Here is a 17,845-nt window from a genome sequence, read left to right as displayed (position 1 = left end):
ATGAGAAAGCTCTACTTACCTCCTGTTTAGTTTGGGTTACCTGAGCAATGAGTTTGTGGGGGGATGCCTCCTTCTCAGGCCTAAGGGACAGTCATTGCTCCTGAATATATATGCACTAGGCCCCACTCACCTCTCATTCGACTTTTATCACAGCTACAGCTTTACATACTAGACACCCTTCTGCACCCAACAGTTGGAAGGCCATCCCTTATGATGTGACTCCAGTGTTGTGTGGGTCCAAGAGCAGAGAACTTTTTCCAATCTGTAAACTCAAAAGATCAAGATTACAGTGGTGCATGGTACTGTTCATCTATTCCCAGAAAAGGTTTTGTTCTAGGGGGCTTAGTGTGGCTCACATACTTATTACCCCCCCCCCCCCCCCCTTTTTCTTGCCAACCAGGTCTCATACCTGGGAAAAAGTCTGCTTTTGATTTTAGGTAGGACTTATTTGGTGACATTATCCATGTTGGAATGTGGCAGCCTCAAGTGGTATGGCAAGGGGGAGAGACAAATTTCTCACTACTTGCCACTTTCAGTAATGGTTTACCGGCCTTTGAGCATTGGAAGTTAGATGATGAGTTAAAGTATACCTCTAAGCAAAACCTTTTTGAGTTTTAGATATAATGGGCAAAGGCTAGACCATCTGTCTATTCCCTGTCTGTATCCCCATTTGAAATGGTAGCTATTGCCACTAAGAATGAAGTTGAGTAGAAGTGTTTTTCTAAACCAGTTTACATTGGTTTGACTATGCATGACTTAAGTGAATTTTGATTAAATCTTTTTTTTTCAGAGTGATTTGCCATTTACCATTACTAACACCCTGGAAGTACAGTTTGTTTTAACCTGTTTTAATCTGCCAGGCAAACTTTAAAGATAAAATCTGATTTGTTCTACTTGATAGAAACAGTAAACATTACAATATGGTCCTGTGATCATCATAACATGCTTTGATAAGTTAGCTTTACGATTAACAATGCAACTTCTTATATTTCAGAGTGAATGTCGCACCATCCTACCACATGTTAGACATGTTTATTTAGTATTGTATGAACTAAAAGCTGAGATTTATATAAATTGACCAAATCTTTACCACTGTAGCTCAGATCATTGATTCAACCCGAGTCCTATACTACAAATTATAGCCGGAAAAAAAGATGATTTTGGCTGTTCTGTTCATAGCTGCCACCTGCTGCTTTGGTAAGTAGCAATTTTATTGCCACATTTTTATAAAAATGTATTAAAAATGTATTATGGATTATGAAATATCATGATACAAACACTTTTGCTTTGCAGTGTTAGTGATCTAGAATCAGTTTGCCTGGTGTGTGTATGTTCTACCCATGTTTGTGTAATTTCCCTCTAGGTGATTCAATTTCTTTCCTTAAACCAGAATATATAGGATAACTACCTCTAACCTGAATTAAGCTCACATATGTATCTCTTTAGTGGGGACTTTAGGCTCCTTTAGGGCAGAGACTGGCTGTAAAAAAAATCTTTTTTTCTGAACAATATGGCATGTTAATGGCTAGAGACTAGGATAAGATATGTATATCTTACCTATTAGTTAAAGTTAAAATGAAGTATATAGATATCACCAATGTATATAGCCTTGTAAAAGGAAGGATTACAGTAGGTGTTTAATTGAGCAAGCCTTGGGTTCTTTAGGTTTTATAGCAGCTTGATGAATCACAACTATATATTTGGGCAAACAGACCAAATAAAGTTTGACAGTAACATTATAGTAGGAAAATAACAAACATTAGTGCAAATTACAAATAAAGTCTCGTATGTGATATACTTGTTTGTGATATACTGTTTGAGAAGAAACTGATTTATTATCTAGTTTGTAACTACCTGTATTATTTCTGTTTTTCAGCTCCTGGCAGATCATTTTACATTCCTGATACTAATAGTTATGAAGAATATGCTACGGAAAAGATTAGTTGCCTGTCAACACCAAAGGTAAGTCATGATCTATTTTATTTTTTATGTAAATTGTTCAATATACCCCAATCAATTAAATGTCATCAGTACAAATTACTTTGGTATTATGAGGAGGCTTTTTAATCCTCTTAAATTGTACACAATGAGACCTGTAGATCTATTTATGGGCATCATATATTGTAAGTCGTTCAGTGTTATAAACAACTGCTCAGTGTTACTTTTCAATTGCTTTTTGTAGATAGAAAATGCAACAATTTTGATGATTGACTTCCTGTGTGAATGGCCCAAGTTCATGGTAAGACCAAATATGAATGTTACTTGCTGGGTTGTTTGGTTTATGATAGTGTAAGGGGGGTTGTCCTATGATATGTTACTATAAATAAAACTTTTTTGTATCAATTAAAACCTATTAGGATCCAAACAAGAAAGAAGACTTGATCAAAATCATTGAAGACATTCTGGTAAGTACTGTATACTATAAACAATATTTACTTGCAATATATACTGTCCTAGCTTTTCATTTGGCCAAAAATAAAATGCTCATTTTCACCCTGTGGCATTGTTTCCAATTGTCATCAAATATTATGATGAATATATAATCTTTGCAAGAAATGTAGAAAATGTATCAGAAAAGTACAGCACTGTAAAAACTCCTACAGCAAGATGCAAGGATTTCTAAAAGGCAAATAAAGGTCTGCAGTGCAGCAACATAGCAAGTAAATCCCAAATTATTTTTTTAGGGAAATTAGCTCATTTAGGTCATTAAGGAAATCTGGTTGGCGCTTTATGTTTTTATGTATTTGTTCTGACATGGTATTTATAGAACTGTGTTTCACATTAACTATATTGAATTTGTACAATAGAGAACACAATATATAAGAATAATATGTGAATATTTATTAAAATAATCTTAAAGAAATCCATTCCTTTGCTAATGATTACAGAACCTGCTACCAAAATACGTAAACAGTCTATTTACGTACGTCTGTTCTAGACTTTCCCCAGATACTTTGTTTTTCCAACATTGGGTGCTGCCTTCTTTTCTATACCATACAAGTAAAGCCAGAAAGTAAAAAAAAAGACATGTAAAAAACAACTTTTTAATCACAGCCAGCAAATCAAAAGATGTTTTGCCCCATCTTTCACATTGTTTTCTGCATACCAGCCGAAGGTGGTATTGGTATTGGTTAGAGACAGAGATGAGGGTATAAGAACACAGGTGCTGAAACAAGGGTATGACACATTAGCCCACAGCAAGTAGATGTTAAAAAAGAAATTCAGATTTTACTATGGCTTTTGTGATCTGTAAACTTATCCTGAAACTATTACTTGGTTAGTACTGAGACTAGATGTTCAGCATAAAAGCCAAGCAACTCATATTTTAAAAAGAAGGTGAGCGATAGCAGCTTATATACAGATAGTCCCCGGGTTACATACAAGATAGGACCTGTAGGTTCTTAAGTTGAATTTGTATGTAAGTTGGAACAGGTACATTCTTTTAATAAATTCATTTAGGACAGATATATATATATATATATATATATATATATATATATATATATATATATTATAAGAAGCTTAAAGTATTTAGTTTTATTTTAGCATGTTGAAGTTTGTTTTTGAACTTTTTTTTTGTTACTTTCTTAACTAGAATGTGACTGGTTGCACCCAACTAGAATTTTGTGGATCAGATGCAAATATGGTAAGAAGTTTAATTCTATATTTTAAAAAGTTTCTCCCTTAACATTACTTTATGGTATATTTATCATAGTTTAATATAGCTATTTTGTAATACAGTAGTAAATACACACGTTGTCATTTATTCATTGGTCCTTTGTTTGCATTTTCCAGGAGGAGCTTGTTGAGGACCATCAAGCAGTACAAAAGATGATAATAAACGTGAAGCAGCTTCTGGTAAAACCAACATTCAATAATGCAGATGGAATGATTTCTAAGATTTACCAACTGTGGTATAAACCAACATACTGTAAAGTTTTAATCTGACATAATATTAGGAATACAAAAAACAGTATTATATTATAAAAACAAAATATATAAATATTTTAACTTATTGCATGTTTTAATTAACACTAGAAATAAACATTTAGGATTGATAAAGAGAAAGGAACTGCAGTGGTTTGTAATAGCAAATTTTAGTTATCAGGACATACAACATGAAGAACATGTAGAGATTCACTGGTGTAAGCTGAAACATTTCCTGATTCATAAAGGCTTTTGTTTTAGTTTCTCCTGAATATCCAGTTCCACAGGCCGATTTCTGCAATGGTCACTTTTTAGAAGGGTCCACTACTTCTTCTTCTAGTACAAAAATTGCATAACCTCTAATAAATGTCTTCATTACAAGTATTACTAATTTATAAAATATAGTATAGTTTACCTAAATTTCTAAGCAATCCTGATTAGCATTTATTTTTTTTATAAAGTGTCACCTTTATGCCTTTCTCATTATCTTGTAATGTAATCTCATGTTCATGCCATTGCTTACATGTGTATTCTTTGTGCAGAAACGTCTACATAAAAATGATATACCAAGAGCTATTTGTTTCGTTCTGGTAAGTTCCTTGTTGCAACACATTTTTACAATATTTTATGTGTGATGAATTGAATTATATACTACTTATATATAATTATATATAACTACTTATATATAACTAATTATATATAACTACTTATTTATAATTCATTCCTAAACATAATAATTGACAATACAGATAGGGCCTGATTTATTAATGCTCTCCAAGACTGGAGAAGATAAATTATCTTGGGAGAACCTGGGTGATCCAGGAAACTTTGATCACCCAGACTGAATCAGACCCCTAATGCTGGATTAGGTATATCTTGGGACCTTGGCTTCTTTTTAACTTAGTTCCCTTACAAAAGTGGTGCATATAGGGTCTGATGAATCCTAAAACTAACAGGGAAGGGGCCACTGCTTCTGAGAGTCAACTGGGATTAAGACATGTTGCAAGAATATGGGTTGGATTGTGCTATGTACTAAATTGTTTACATGCCATTGAGAATTCATATCTTTATATGTATAACAAATGATGTATTCTTTGCAGTAGCTTGTTACTACTATGCAGCATTCCAATAATAATATTATCAATCCAAATAATACAAGCACTTCTCATAACCAAATTTCCCACTGCCTTAGATCACAAAAAGTCTTTGTAGCAGACCACTGTTATTTGTTACCTTAAATTACAGGATTCAACGTTATATTTATCACATGACAATAATGTCTGCCTAAAAAGAATTCCTATATCCCAAAATGAATCATCAATGTTAAGTATCAAATTAATTGCTGTAAAGATATGGTACCAAAACTACTCAACAGAGTCACACCATTCTTGTCCCATTTCTAGATGTGATGTCTTCCTGTTATTATAGATTTCATGTTGTCAGAATTACTATGTTATCAGGTTTACCATGCTATCTAGTGCTACATCTCAATTCTTTTTGAACTTTACCTTCTACCTTTAGACCAGCTGATAAATAGATGTAGGAATTAGATTACTAGGGATATCTTAGACATGAGATAATCGTTGCCCAATATGGTTGAGTAAAAATAAGAATAAAAACAAATTAAGATTTTTCAAGTCTCTGCAGACATCACCATCTCCAAAGATTCATAATTTAGGATTTTTTCCAGACAATCGCTATTGATTTGCATAGAAAAAGTGGATGGCAGGGGGTGTCTGTAAAGTGGTTGTTTTGACACTTTCATTTAGGAGATCTGGATGCCATCTCATATTATTAGGTACTGGATTAGCTATTTGAAACAAGATGCCTTATGCTTGTGCATGCATAGGATTTTAAATGGACTGTTCTCCCCTTAAAATTGATAGAGAAAAATTTAAAGTAAATTTAATCGAAATTAATACATTTATACACATTAAAAACTCTATAAACTTTTGCCACAAACTTTCTGTTTTGACACTTTATTTGACCTGCAATCTACCCTAATTTAAGGTGCCCGCCTTTTATTTATTTCAAACACAAAGTAAATCTCACTAATATAAATATAGTGATTTTTAATTTTGTATATGGCCTATTACTAACACAGCTTCTTGCTCTCTAAAATAAAATAAAAAACAAAAAAAAAAACTAAGAAAAATGTTTCTGTGTGGAGAAGGTCATGTCTGTGTGAAGAGAGCAATCCTCAATGGCCTGACTGCTTACTTCTACCTCTGTGCTTCAAGCTATGCGTTCTTATCTGTACTGTTCCGTTACTCCACAGTGCATTAACCAAATCTTTGGAGTGCTCTGCGCTCCACTCCTCTTGATCAAAGGAGAGTGAACAAAGTCATTTTGTCACTGAATATCAGATCTATTTGTTGCTCCTATCTAGACCTGCATCTTTACATTTTTATTACTTTGCTGCTGCATCTCATTGCTATATCCACCCCGGACTGGTTGACATATTTACCCATTCTGATTCTACTTCATCACTTCTATCCTTCTGTCTCTCCCTTAGTGATCAGTTTTCTTTTCTTCCATCTATGCACTACCTTTTAGTCATCATCAACATTTTCTCCAACTTTCATCTGTGCCTATTGTTCTTTACCCTCTCTTCATTCTGCTTCTGCTTCTACATATCCAACTTCTCCTTTTGTTATTCCCTCTCTCATCATTCTTATTACCATAACTCTTTGCCTCCTTCTCTCTCCAGTCACCTCTTCTTTCTACTATACCTTCTGTTTTCTCCTTTGTATTATGTCAGTTTCACCTCCATCCATGCCTGTCTTCTTCTTCATTTTACTAACGCCTCTCCATTCCTTCTAGATCCATTTCCTCCACTTTCATCTGTATAAATAGGCACCTAGGTTCCATACCATCCTTGGATTTTAAAAGGCTTACTACATGAATTTTAAGTTTTTTCTTCTTCTGCCTTAGCACCAAGTAGTTGCTCACAGCCTTTTCCATTTTCCCTCCTATTTAATTTCTTTTGACCTCTTTGATCTTATCCATTTCCTCCACTTCCCTCTGTATAGTTTTAGTTCTCTAACCATTAGATTTGATTTTATTCAATATATTAAATCAGTAATAATTTGCTTGTTTAATATGGGTTACAACACAGTGTCCTTTTCATTTTACCATAAGAAATAAGCCAATTGGAGCATTATAACATAAATATGTTTATGATTCCTAGCTCTTCAGATTCCACATAGCTCTTCTTTCTCCTTTCTGTTTTGGTTTTAAATTGTTCTGATGTATTAGCAAAAAATATAAACAGTACAATAATTCTGATTTTTTCTTCATGCAGGACATCCTGAAAAATGTTTCCGGTGAAACATCCAAAATAAATGGGCACAGACGACTCACCCGTTCAATTGGAGAAATTGGTGGAGCACTTGGGGGGCTTACGTCGTTGTTATCTATGGCAAATAGTCTTTCTCCATTGCTTAATACTGTAGGAACAGTAGGAGGAACAGCTGGAGAACTTTTATCTCCTGTGAATAGTTTGTTAAATGGACTACTAAATAAAGGATTGTTGGGGGGGCTGCTAAAGGGACAAGGTGGCTTATTGTCTGGCCTACTGGATGGTAGGTTACTGGGAGGAGCGCTAGGTGGAGGTAATGGAGGCTTACTTGGTGGGGTGTTAGGAGGGAATCAAGGATGTGGAGCAGGAGGAGCACTGGGAGGTGCAACAGGTTTAGTTGGTGGTCTTACAGACAGCATCTTGGGAAAAAATGGAGCAGTAGGTGGATTGCTTGGAGGGGGTAATGGAAAAGGCTCTGGAGGACTACTTGGTGCTGTACCAAATCTGCTTGGAGGTGTTACTGGAAATATCTTGGGAGAAAATGGACCACTAGGTGGAATGCTTGGAGGGATACTAGGAGGGGGTAATGGAAAAGGCTCTGGAGGACTACTTGGTGGCCTCACCGGAGGTCTCCTACTTTGAAATTCTGGAGGACTTCACGGATGACTTCTGGGATATTTGAAGGTAAATAGTCAAAAAACCTGGCAGATGGAATTATTTATGCTTTACTAATGACAAATTTATCAAAAATATGTTTATTATTACTACTATTAATTATAAAGCAAATATGTAGACCCTGGTCTCTTACAGTTATTTTTTAATTTAAAGTAATTTATTATTAAAATCGATTTACAAAATGTTTTGTTAGATTTGTTTGTAGTTAGAACATTTTTTTTCTGAACATTCAAAAACATTGCAGTTGATTTACTAGAGGAGTTTAGGCTGTTCATTTAGTAAAATAAACTGTCACTTTGCAAGGGAATTTTCACCTCACTTACTAAATATGGTAAAAATTAAGCAGGGAATATACAGTTATGTGCAAGAAATCTTAACAAATGTGTTTTTTTCACATCATTACACATGACTGGATGGTAATATCAGCAAAACTTCACATCATTTACTAATCTAATTGGCCCTTGAAAACAATATTACTTTAGTAAAACAACTCTTTTTTAGCAGAATATATATATTTTTCCTAGCCCATCAGGCATAGAGGGGTATCAGTATGAATTGCTATATGCATTTTAGCATGTTAAAGTAATGTAAAAAGTTGATTTTAGTCTTTTTAGTCAAATGACAGGGAGGGACGGCTGAATATTAGTAGCTGGGGTGACAGTTGCTGAGTGTACCTTACTTGGAGGAGTCAGTAGATCTAAACTGAACAAAATTAGGTTATGGCCAAGGCTTAAACAAATCTCATTTATTAAAACTGTCAAACAATTACATATAAGATCCATTGGAACCAATTTATTTACATCTACTTATTTTTTTTTATTTCACAGAAAGAAAAAATTAAATTCTACACTGCCTGGAAATGATTGTCTGCTGACCTAGTTTAGTGCAAAGCTAATCACATTTAAAATAAATGAATTGAAAAGCATAACATGACTCGGTGGTCATTTTATTGTTCTACATCAGATTTCATGCTGTGTATTTCAGTACTGTTGTTGCATTTGTGTAGTCTTTGATTGTTTACCCCTCAATGAATGGGGGTGGAAAGAGTATGGATTTGGTTAATATAAGTTATGAGATAAGTGTCAAAGTGCCAGATGTGTTAGGCTCCTTTAACACTTTGTATGTTGTGTAGTGTGTTTTTTTTTTTTACATGTATTTTTTTGCACATGGCTTTTATCTGTTTTTGTGTTAAAAGCCCAATCATTTTAAATGGGATGCAACTCCGAACCTCTTTCAAGTAGTTTGTCATCTGCATCCCATTCAAGAGATTTACCTTGACTTTCTAGACCTAACAGAAGTAAGCAAAAGGTTGGATCTGGCAGTAATTTGCAAGTACTTTAAATGCCTTTAAACAATAATTTCAGATGGGTGGTGAGGGTGCAGTGCAGTAACCACATAAATAGTAATATGTAAAAACTGACAACATTTTTTTGGGGGCAAAACATAATAGAATTTGTTTACTGCAATAACAAACAACATCGGTGGTGTAAGTACATACAATCACATATTTCTGGCTGTTTACCTGGCTCTAGACGTTGAAGCAACTAAATGCTGTTTGTACATTTTAGGGGTCTTGTATGTGCCCTGAAAATAAAATCAAGCGTGACCTTAATTAGCAGTCATCATTCGCATACATGTAACAGGACTTTACCTGATGCGTTTCACCTGCTTAAAGCTTCCTCAGGGGTATTGTCACGTTTGCGAGACACAGTGCTGGAAACAATGTGATGTTACAGTAATATGATAATAGGCAACAAAAAACGAATGAGTATGTAGTTTAAGCAAGCAATACACATATCATAACATTTGTTGTGTATATGAAAGTTACTGGTAGAGAAGGTCATATATATTAGCATCGGATCTTAGCATAGCATAGGTTTTGTTTTCTTCATGATAGATGTATTGGCACACATCACAAAGGCATAACGTGAATAAAAACAAAGAAAAGAGCTTTTTTAACTCACATATTCTAAGGTGGAATGATGGGAAAATATATTGGTACGCCCCACCAATTCCTGGGGGGGTTTAAGAGTAGTAATGATGGCAGTCACCAGTATTAATAATAATATATTGTAAGTAAGGTGCAGATTTATTATTGGTAATGCCTGTTAACATTCATACTGACCAAATAGCTGAATATACAAAAACAGTATGTATGTATCTATATCTGAAGTCATGACATTATTTTCAGACCAGTAAACAGCGCCTGCGGTTAAAATGTTGCATGTAATGTCTCAACCGCTGTCCAAAGAAAAGTGTTGGTAACTGGTTCAGTATTGTGCGCTGCCAAATGTTACAACGCAGGTATATTAAAAATGAATGGCATGATGGCACCTGCCAAAAGCCGAGAACGCCAGTCCCCACTGGCCATCTGAACATATCCTGGGTCAGTGAAATTATTCTCCTATACTGATACTGAATACTGAATGGATTGGATAAGCATGGAAGTCAGGCTTGTATTTGTAGAAGACATCAGTGCAATGCACACATGATTGTTGTACCTGTATGATAAGTAATACTGCGCTGTACCGCTGGGTGGCAGGACGTAGAAGTATCAGATATGACTGATATCAGTCATAGAGGTCGTCAACTATACACAAACTGTCTTCCTGTGTCGTAAATCCGGCCAGAAAGGTTTCCTATTGGTCGGAGAACGGAGAAGGGGAGGAGTGTGCGCTGTCCTTGACGGGGAAAGAATAATACTATGGTGCAATTAGAGCCCCCCGTTGTAGAGGGATTTACCCCCACCCCCTATGCGGAGAAGCAGGGCTTCAAGGCCAAGTTTATAAAGAAAACGAAGGAGAACCCCTTCGTACCGATTGGTAAGTGGGGGCTGCAGGGATGTCCTGGTCGGGGCGTCTCATCTGCTATATGCATGTATAAACCTTCCTCACTATAGAGCACATGTATAGTGCCAGCATGGCACTGTTGCCATGCCCAATGTTGGCATCAATTTGGGATTTGTGAAAGATACTTTGCTTTGCTGAGCGTTTTGGTTCTACCTGGTCTGTCCCTGCTATTCTAATCTTAGTCATTCTTCATTACACATCATCCCATTCTACCCGCCACCCAACTGTACCCAGTTTGTGCCCCAGTGCCTACCTGCAATCAGCTGTCCTACCCAGCTCCTGACCTCCATCTGATCCTACCTGGTGCCCAACCGTACCCTACCTGCCCCATTGCCCAACCAGAACCACAAACCAACCTACTTAGCACCTAAACCATTCCATCCTACCTAGTGCCCAACCCTAACCTTCCTGCCCCAATGTCCAACTAGAACCACAAGCCAACCTACCCGGAACCTAACACCTGACCTCCATTCCATCCTACCTGGTGCCCAACCGTACACTACCTGGCCCAATACCCCACTACAACCACAAGCCAACCTACCTGGAACCTAGCACCTGACCTCCATTCCGTCCTATCTGGTGCCCAACCCTAACCTTCCTGCCCCAATGCCCAACTAGAACCACAAGCCAATCTACCTAGCACTTGACCTTCATCTCATCCTACCTGGTGCCCAACCGTACCCTACCTGCCCCAATGCCCAACCAAAACCACAAACTGACCTACCTAGCACCTAACCTCCATCCCTTCCTACCCGGTGCCCATACTTACCCTTCCTGCTCCAATGACCAACCAGAACCACAAGCTGACTTTCCTAACACCCAGACATCAGACATGCCTAGAAGTGAGGGAAAGTAGCCTGATGCTGCATGAGCATGGGTTTTCAGTGCTCTTTTAAATGAGCAGAAAGTAGGAGCAAGCCGAAGAAGACCATTCCAGTGAGTTGGGGCAGCTCTGGAGAAGTCTTGGAGCCGTGTGTGTGATGAGGTTATGAGTAGGAAGTCATTAGCAGGTCATTGGAGGAATAAAGAGCGGCTAGGGGAGTATTTTTTTTTATCAGGTCAGCATGTTAAACATGCTCAAGTAGTTAAAACAGTCAGAATCACCAGGCTGCTTTTTTGTCATAAAAAAACTTGTTTTGTCTTCCCTGATTTCCCTCTCCCCCTGACACCAGCATGTTAAAGCAGAACAAAAGAACCACTTTTGTCGACAGGCGATGTCCTTTCTGCAATAATCTTTCTTACCTGCCTGATCACTCCCTGTTCCTGGCGAAAAAGCTGAGCTGCGTATGCGCATCGTACGTTTTGTTTGCCGTTCCTGACCTGCACAGAGGAAGCCAGGAAGTTAAGCATGGGAGTTGCATCATCCTGGCCTATCAACAACATCTGAAAAATGTCTATTCTATCACGTTGTGTAACAAAGAAGGGGGAACCCGAAAGTGTTTTTTTGTTTTTTTTTTTAACTCTTTTTTTTTTTTTGTAAACTCTAAATGTTTCCTCAGGTACAACAAATTCAGTTGTGAATGTAGCTAAAGGTTGGTTTTAAAGGTAATTCTTCTTTGGTGTTTCTACAGGCTGCCTTGCCACTGCCGGTGCTTTGACATACGGGCTCATCGCTTTTAGACAAGGGAAAACCCGCCAGTCCCAGATGATGATGCGTGCACGTATTGGTGCACAAGGATTCACAGTAGCAGCCATTATGTTTGGAGTCTATATGGCTGCCGCAAAATCCCAACCTCGTCCTAGTTAAAGTTATGAAATGTTGGCTGATATAAATGATACTTCTGCTCATCCAGTAAACAAGAACCAAGCAAGTCTATGGAAAAGTTAGACATTTTCTATAAATGGCGGATGGGATAAATATATATGGTGATAATAAATATATACACTAAGTATCATTGAATCTTCATTGTAATGGCTACAACTATTGATGGCCAAAATATACAACTTCTCCCTGAGTAAGAGAATACCATCTTCTGGCCTCTACATAACCCCTGATATCTGGCTTTGTTATATATATTCTTTTTTCCTATTTAGCTTTGCCAATTGTTGGTTAAAGCAATGCCTTGTTTTTTGTAACACTTCCTCCATTTTGGTAGTAGGTTACTTTACATAGAGGTCTTAATGTAGCTTTTCTTTTTTTTCATGCTAATGAAGGGGTCTTGGGATTGCTGACTGAGATATGACTGAGAAGGTTTGTAAAAAGGACTCCACTCCACATTTTTGGTTTATGGGTGGTTTTCTTGTGGATGGGGAGTTTTGGTGCCTGCTAAACACATGGACATTAATGGCGTTTTTAAAAAGGAAGCACTTAAGAGAAATTGTTTGTTTTGGTTTACATACACTTCAAGCAGGCTGTTCACCTACGTACAGTAGACTTCTGGTACTTTACAAGTCTGCAATAATTCCTGACAACCATGTCACAATATACAGTACCAATGAGATTTTTCTCAAAGGGTTCAACTTTTATTATCAGAAAGCAGTCTAGTGACGTCACATAGGCTGCAGGAGGGTACAAGCATTTCCTTTGTCCCATCTCCACCAGTATTTAGATCTAAATGTTGGCCATAGGGTTGGTGGTTGAGGCAAGGAGCTGATCTGTTACAGACATTGATGAACACAGGCAACAACAATGCAAGAACCAGATCTGGATTCTGGAAGTAAATGCTGGCCTTTGGATAAGGCTGTGTACACATTAGCACATTGTTTTTATGATAAACCTCCATAGAATAAAACAATCATGTACTAGTGCTGTTTAAATTTAGCAGCAGATTAGCCTTAATGCCTGAACAAGGAACACTTTCTCCTTTTAGAGAAAAGCAAATAAAAGCATTGTTGGTGGATAAACTGCACTTTTTGTGAGAGGTGATAAATACTTGTATACATGCACTTAATATGAATAAGTATTGCTGATGCTTGGTAAACTTTAAAGTCATCACTTTAAACTGCATAGATAACCACTAGCTATTGGGGCTGTCAATGGGCTAATAAAGAGTAGAGCTAGAAATGCTCTCATACCAACCCTCCAGTGTGTACAGTAGATTTAGAACTTTTTTCCTGACTTGGTCTGAACAAATTATGCCATTAATTACATCAGTGCCATTGAATGTGAGTTGGAGGTATATTTTACAATTCCTAAATGTTCAGCTTTTAAATAAAATAGTTTTGTCTGATATCTGTGATTTGTTTTTGTTTTTTTCCCCCAACAAAGTAAAACAGCTGAATGAACATCCTCCTAGACCAGCAGTCACCAAGTGGTGGTCCGCCAGAAAATTTTGGTGGTCCACAGCTCTGGCTGGTGCACCCCGAGCAGGTTCAGAAGAAAGACCCTGCTGGGGGGGGCGCACCTGCCAGAGGCGTGGACCAAGTCCCTCGTACAAATCCCTGGCTCAGGGAAGTGGGCGGTCTGTGTCCCTGGACACAACCTGCCCACTCTCCCATCGTAGGCTCAGATCTGCGATGGGGAAGTAGACGGGGTTATGCCATCATGACGTCACTATGGGGGATGTTTCTCCCCCTTTGGGTGACGCCCAGCTCCCCGCGCATGCGCAGTCAGGAGCAGGTAACTTTAGTGGTCCGGGAGACCAAAATGGTTGGCGACCACTGTCCTAGAGTAGGTAATTTATAACTTGCAAGGGGTTGTGCTCCTCCGGAGCTTTCTAGGGGTTCTTTGAGCAACAAGCAATTAATGCTTCTCAGATAAGATTAAGTGACACCAATGATCCTTTTGGCTATCTGTACGGATTGGTCTACACAGTTTAAAGCAGTGGTCGCCAACCTTTTTGGACCTATGGACCACTAAACTTTCGGGGTCCAGACTGTGCATGTGCCTGGAGCCGTGTGTCATTCGAAGGGGAAGAAACCTCCCCCATAGTGACATCATGATGCCAGAACCTGCCCACTTCCCCATCGCAGGTCTGAGCCTGTGATGGGAGAGTGGGTGGGTTGGGTTAGAGACACAGACCGCCACTGCCCTGAGCCTGCAATCTGTACATGGGACATGGTCCGCGTCTCTGGCTAGTGCACGCACCCCAATGAAGTCCTTAGCCTGAGGTGCACCGGCCAGAGCCGTGGACCACTGTTGGCAACCGCTGGTTTAAAGGATTTATCCATTTTAAAAAGGGTTGCTAAATAATGGTATAAATACTACTTATGTGGAAAAGTAGTCACCGTTGTAAATCATGGCAGTGGATAGATGATTATTAAGAGCAGTGTGACATACAGCATCAGAGGGAACTTAGTAAACATTTATGGCAACATGAATTCAGAACATTATTGGAAAACACTGGGGACAAAATTGCATTTATAGGTCTAAAAGTCCTTTGCTTTAGGTTCACAATCAACATTATTAAACCACTTTAGATGGATCTCAGATATGCAGGATATGCTATACAACCAAAGAATTTACAGGACCCTGATGCATTGCCAGCTTTACCACGAGACAATCAATGACCCTATTCACATACTACAATGGACAAGCTGTCAATGATGATTAATGGGGCAGAGCACTATATTAAAGTGAGCATGTCCTTTAAAAAGTTAACGTCTGCTAAGTTATAAGTGCATAAGCATTGGATCAGAAAATCCAGAAAAATAGTAGTGCACCATCCGGTATTTGAGTGTTGCCTAGGTGCTCTTAGGCCTAGGGCATCATAGGTACATTGCTGCTTTTAACTGCTATTCTTTAAGTGGATATAAAGTCAGACTTTGCAATGCCACTCTATGCAATGTTCTGTTTGCTGGAGGATCTACCATCAGAAAGAAAAAGCTCCAGCCTTACCAAAATGACCAACTCCAACTGTGACAAAAACACAATGCAAATCAATGCATGGGATAAAAATCCATCTAAACTTAAAATTGAATAAAGTAAATTCTTAAAGTTTCTGTATCAGTGAATAACAATGGTGTCTAGAAGCTACATGAACAACAGACTATCTGTTCCATCAGTTATTTGTACTTGCACACTACGACAGCTAATTTTGGATTAGGCTGGAAAAAAGGTCAATCAGGTGTGATTATGACATCTTTACAAGGAAAAGCACCCTGCTGCACGCTCTCCCCCTTCACGTCCCTTAAGATTGTTCATTGTCCATCGTCCATGGATCTGCCAGAATGGTTGTTTGGACGATTTATATAGCGCCAACATATTACGCTGTACAATAAATAGGGGTTGCAAATGACAAACGAATACAAACAGTGACACAAGAGGAGGACCCTGCCCCGAAGAGCTTACAATCTAGGAGGTGGGGGAAGTAACACACAGTAGGAGGAAGTAACACACTTTATAAGTCTCCTGTGGACCTAAAGTTACATACACACGTGCAATAATTGTCGTTGGAAAGGATCTTTCACGATCCTTTCCAACAACTAAGGACTGCACGATGCATGAACGAGTGCTGTACTGCTCTATGGAGAGGGGAGGGGGAGAACGATGGAGCGGCACCTGCTGTGCTCTCTCCCTCTTCGCTTCCATTACGATTGTTCGTTTGGACGACGGGCGCTGTACACATGCCAGATTCTCGTCCAATATCGGCCCTAAGCCAATTATCTGACGAGAACTATTGGACATGTGTACATAGCCTTAAGCTGGGTACACACGTGCAATAATTTTCGTTGGAAAGGATCTTTCACGATCCTTTACAATGACTAAGGACTACACCATGCATGAACGAGTGCTGTACATACAGCACTGTTCTGCTGTATAGAGAGGGGAGAGGGAGAACGATGGAGCTGCACTCCGCTGTGCGCTCTCCCCCTTCACTTCCATTACCATTGTTCATCATCCATGGATCCGTCAGGACGGTCGTTTGGACGATAGACGATGGGCGCTGTACACACGCCAGGTTCTCGTCCGATATCCGCCCTGAGCCGATAATTGAACCAGAAGCATTGCAAGTGTGTACGTAGCCTTACAGTAGAAAGAGGCAAGGTATTTTAGTTTACAAGAAGTAGGTGGTGAGCAATTGTAAGAATGAAGAGGCAAGAGGACTTAATTTCTAAACAATTGACCACAAAAACAACACAAGCCTATGGCATCTAGTAATCTCAGGTAACAATTTCCAAAGTTATGTAATATAAAAAAATACATTTAATAAATACACTTTAAAACAAGAAATTAAAAAAAAAATAACTAAAATTACAGTTTTCAGCTCATTTATACCTGTTGCTAGTCCCTTGTGTGAATACTAAGTACAATACCAGGTGGGAGTTACATAGTTGTGGTCCTAAACATTTGATTTTGAACGTGAAAAATTGGTACAAAATATAAAACACGTATACTTTGCACTAGTCTAATATGATTGCTTTAAAGGTTTGCCCTAATCAGTTTTGTTGGGCTTCAAATGTCTCCTCCCTCACTAATGCTTAATCGCACAATATTTAAAAAATCTTTGAGAATAAAACATTAGGAAATATGCTGATAATTTCCATTCAGCAGGGGGAATGACAATCTCAAGGAAGCAGAGTAGGTCAAATCTAGCAAGAAAGTGCTATAACAAAGTGCAGTGACAGCATTTTGTAAGAGATTGGCCAGTGTATTCACCATGATCTCTCCAGAGTACAACACCTCTAGTTGCTGGGGAAAGGTTAATACATCATGTGGACATTTGTTACCTTTATTGAAATAGTTTATGCTTAAAAATATTTAAATTAAATTTAAATGTGATGTGCCATTGTGTGAAGAAAATCAAGTATGAACAGTGAAATGATAGCATTTTCTACAAAGTTTTTCTAAAATGGCTTGGATACATTTATTGTACTAGAAAAGAATGTAAGATGTAGTTGGATTAGAATGATTTTTCAAACCAGCTATTTGTTTTAAATAGTACTGCATGTCTACAATCATAAAATCAGTCATGCAGACTATTTAAAAGGAAAAAAGCAGTCACTGCGGTTTGGTATCTTTGTGTATTCTACACTAAACATGAACCAGAGAAAAGTAAGACAATTGTTTGAGGAGATCAAATAGAATATCATGGACCAGCATATTAAAGGCTTTATGACCAAGCAGCTTGATGTTCCTTTGACAACAGTTCCAAAAATAATTAGGTTTAAGGTCCATGGGACTGTAGCCAACCTTCATGTGGAAGCTGCAGGT

The 17,845-nt window shown here is 38.0% G+C and overlaps 2 protein-coding genes across 2 annotated transcripts; both read left to right on the top strand.

Annotated features, from left to right (window-relative positions):
* The first annotated feature begins 1,058 nt into the window (after positions 1-1,058).
* On the top strand, positions 1,059-7,912 carry LOC140322067 (uncharacterized). The gene is made up of 8 exons (XM_072398710.1): positions 1,059-1,197; positions 1,877-1,962; positions 2,183-2,239; positions 2,358-2,405; positions 3,596-3,646; positions 3,796-3,858; positions 4,470-4,517; positions 7,232-7,912. Exons 1-8 carry the CDS (start codon positions 1,155-1,157, stop codon positions 7,868-7,870), a joined length of 1,035 nt encoding a protein of 344 aa, XP_072254811.1. The 5' UTR covers positions 1,059-1,154; the 3' UTR covers positions 7,871-7,912.
* A 2,631-nt stretch (positions 7,913-10,543) lies between these two features.
* On the top strand, positions 10,544-12,642 carry HIGD2A (HIG1 hypoxia inducible domain family member 2A). The gene is made up of 2 exons (XM_072401051.1): positions 10,544-10,725; positions 12,324-12,642. The coding sequence occupies exons 1-2, from the start codon at positions 10,608-10,610 to the stop codon at positions 12,497-12,499; spliced, it is 294 nt and encodes a 97-aa protein (XP_072257152.1). The 5' UTR covers positions 10,544-10,607; the 3' UTR covers positions 12,500-12,642.
* The last annotated feature ends 5,203 nt before the right edge of the window (positions 12,643-17,845 follow it).

This window comes from Pyxicephalus adspersus, chromosome 2 (genome assembly GCF_032062135.1).
Source record: "Pyxicephalus adspersus chromosome 2, UCB_Pads_2.0, whole genome shotgun sequence".
NCBI classification, from domain to species: domain Eukaryota; kingdom Metazoa; phylum Chordata; class Amphibia; order Anura; family Pyxicephalidae; genus Pyxicephalus; species Pyxicephalus adspersus.
Note: the sequence above shows the minus strand (reverse complement) of the source record. Positions and strands in the feature narration are given on the sequence as shown.

Excerpts from the sequence above, each read along its gene's own strand:
- HIGD2A (XM_072401051.1), top strand. The coding sequence starts at position 10,608 with ATGGTGCAATTAGAGCCCCCCGTTGTAGAGGGATTTACCCCCACCCCC. Across the intron at positions 10,726-12,323 it reads GAACCCCTTCGTACCGATTG|GCTGCCTTGCCACTGCCGGT; the intron begins GTAAGTGGGGGC and ends GTGTTTCTACAG.
- LOC140322067 (XM_072398710.1), top strand. The coding sequence starts at position 1,155 with ATGATTTTGGCTGTTCTGTTCATAGCTGCCACCTGCTGCTTTG. Across the intron at positions 2,240-2,357 it reads GTGAATGGCCCAAGTTCATG|GATCCAAACAAGAAAGAAGA; the intron begins GTAAGACCAAAT and ends AAAACCTATTAG. Across the intron at positions 3,859-4,469 it reads TAAACGTGAAGCAGCTTCTG|AAACGTCTACATAAAAATGA; the intron begins GTAAAACCAACA and ends TTCTTTGTGCAG.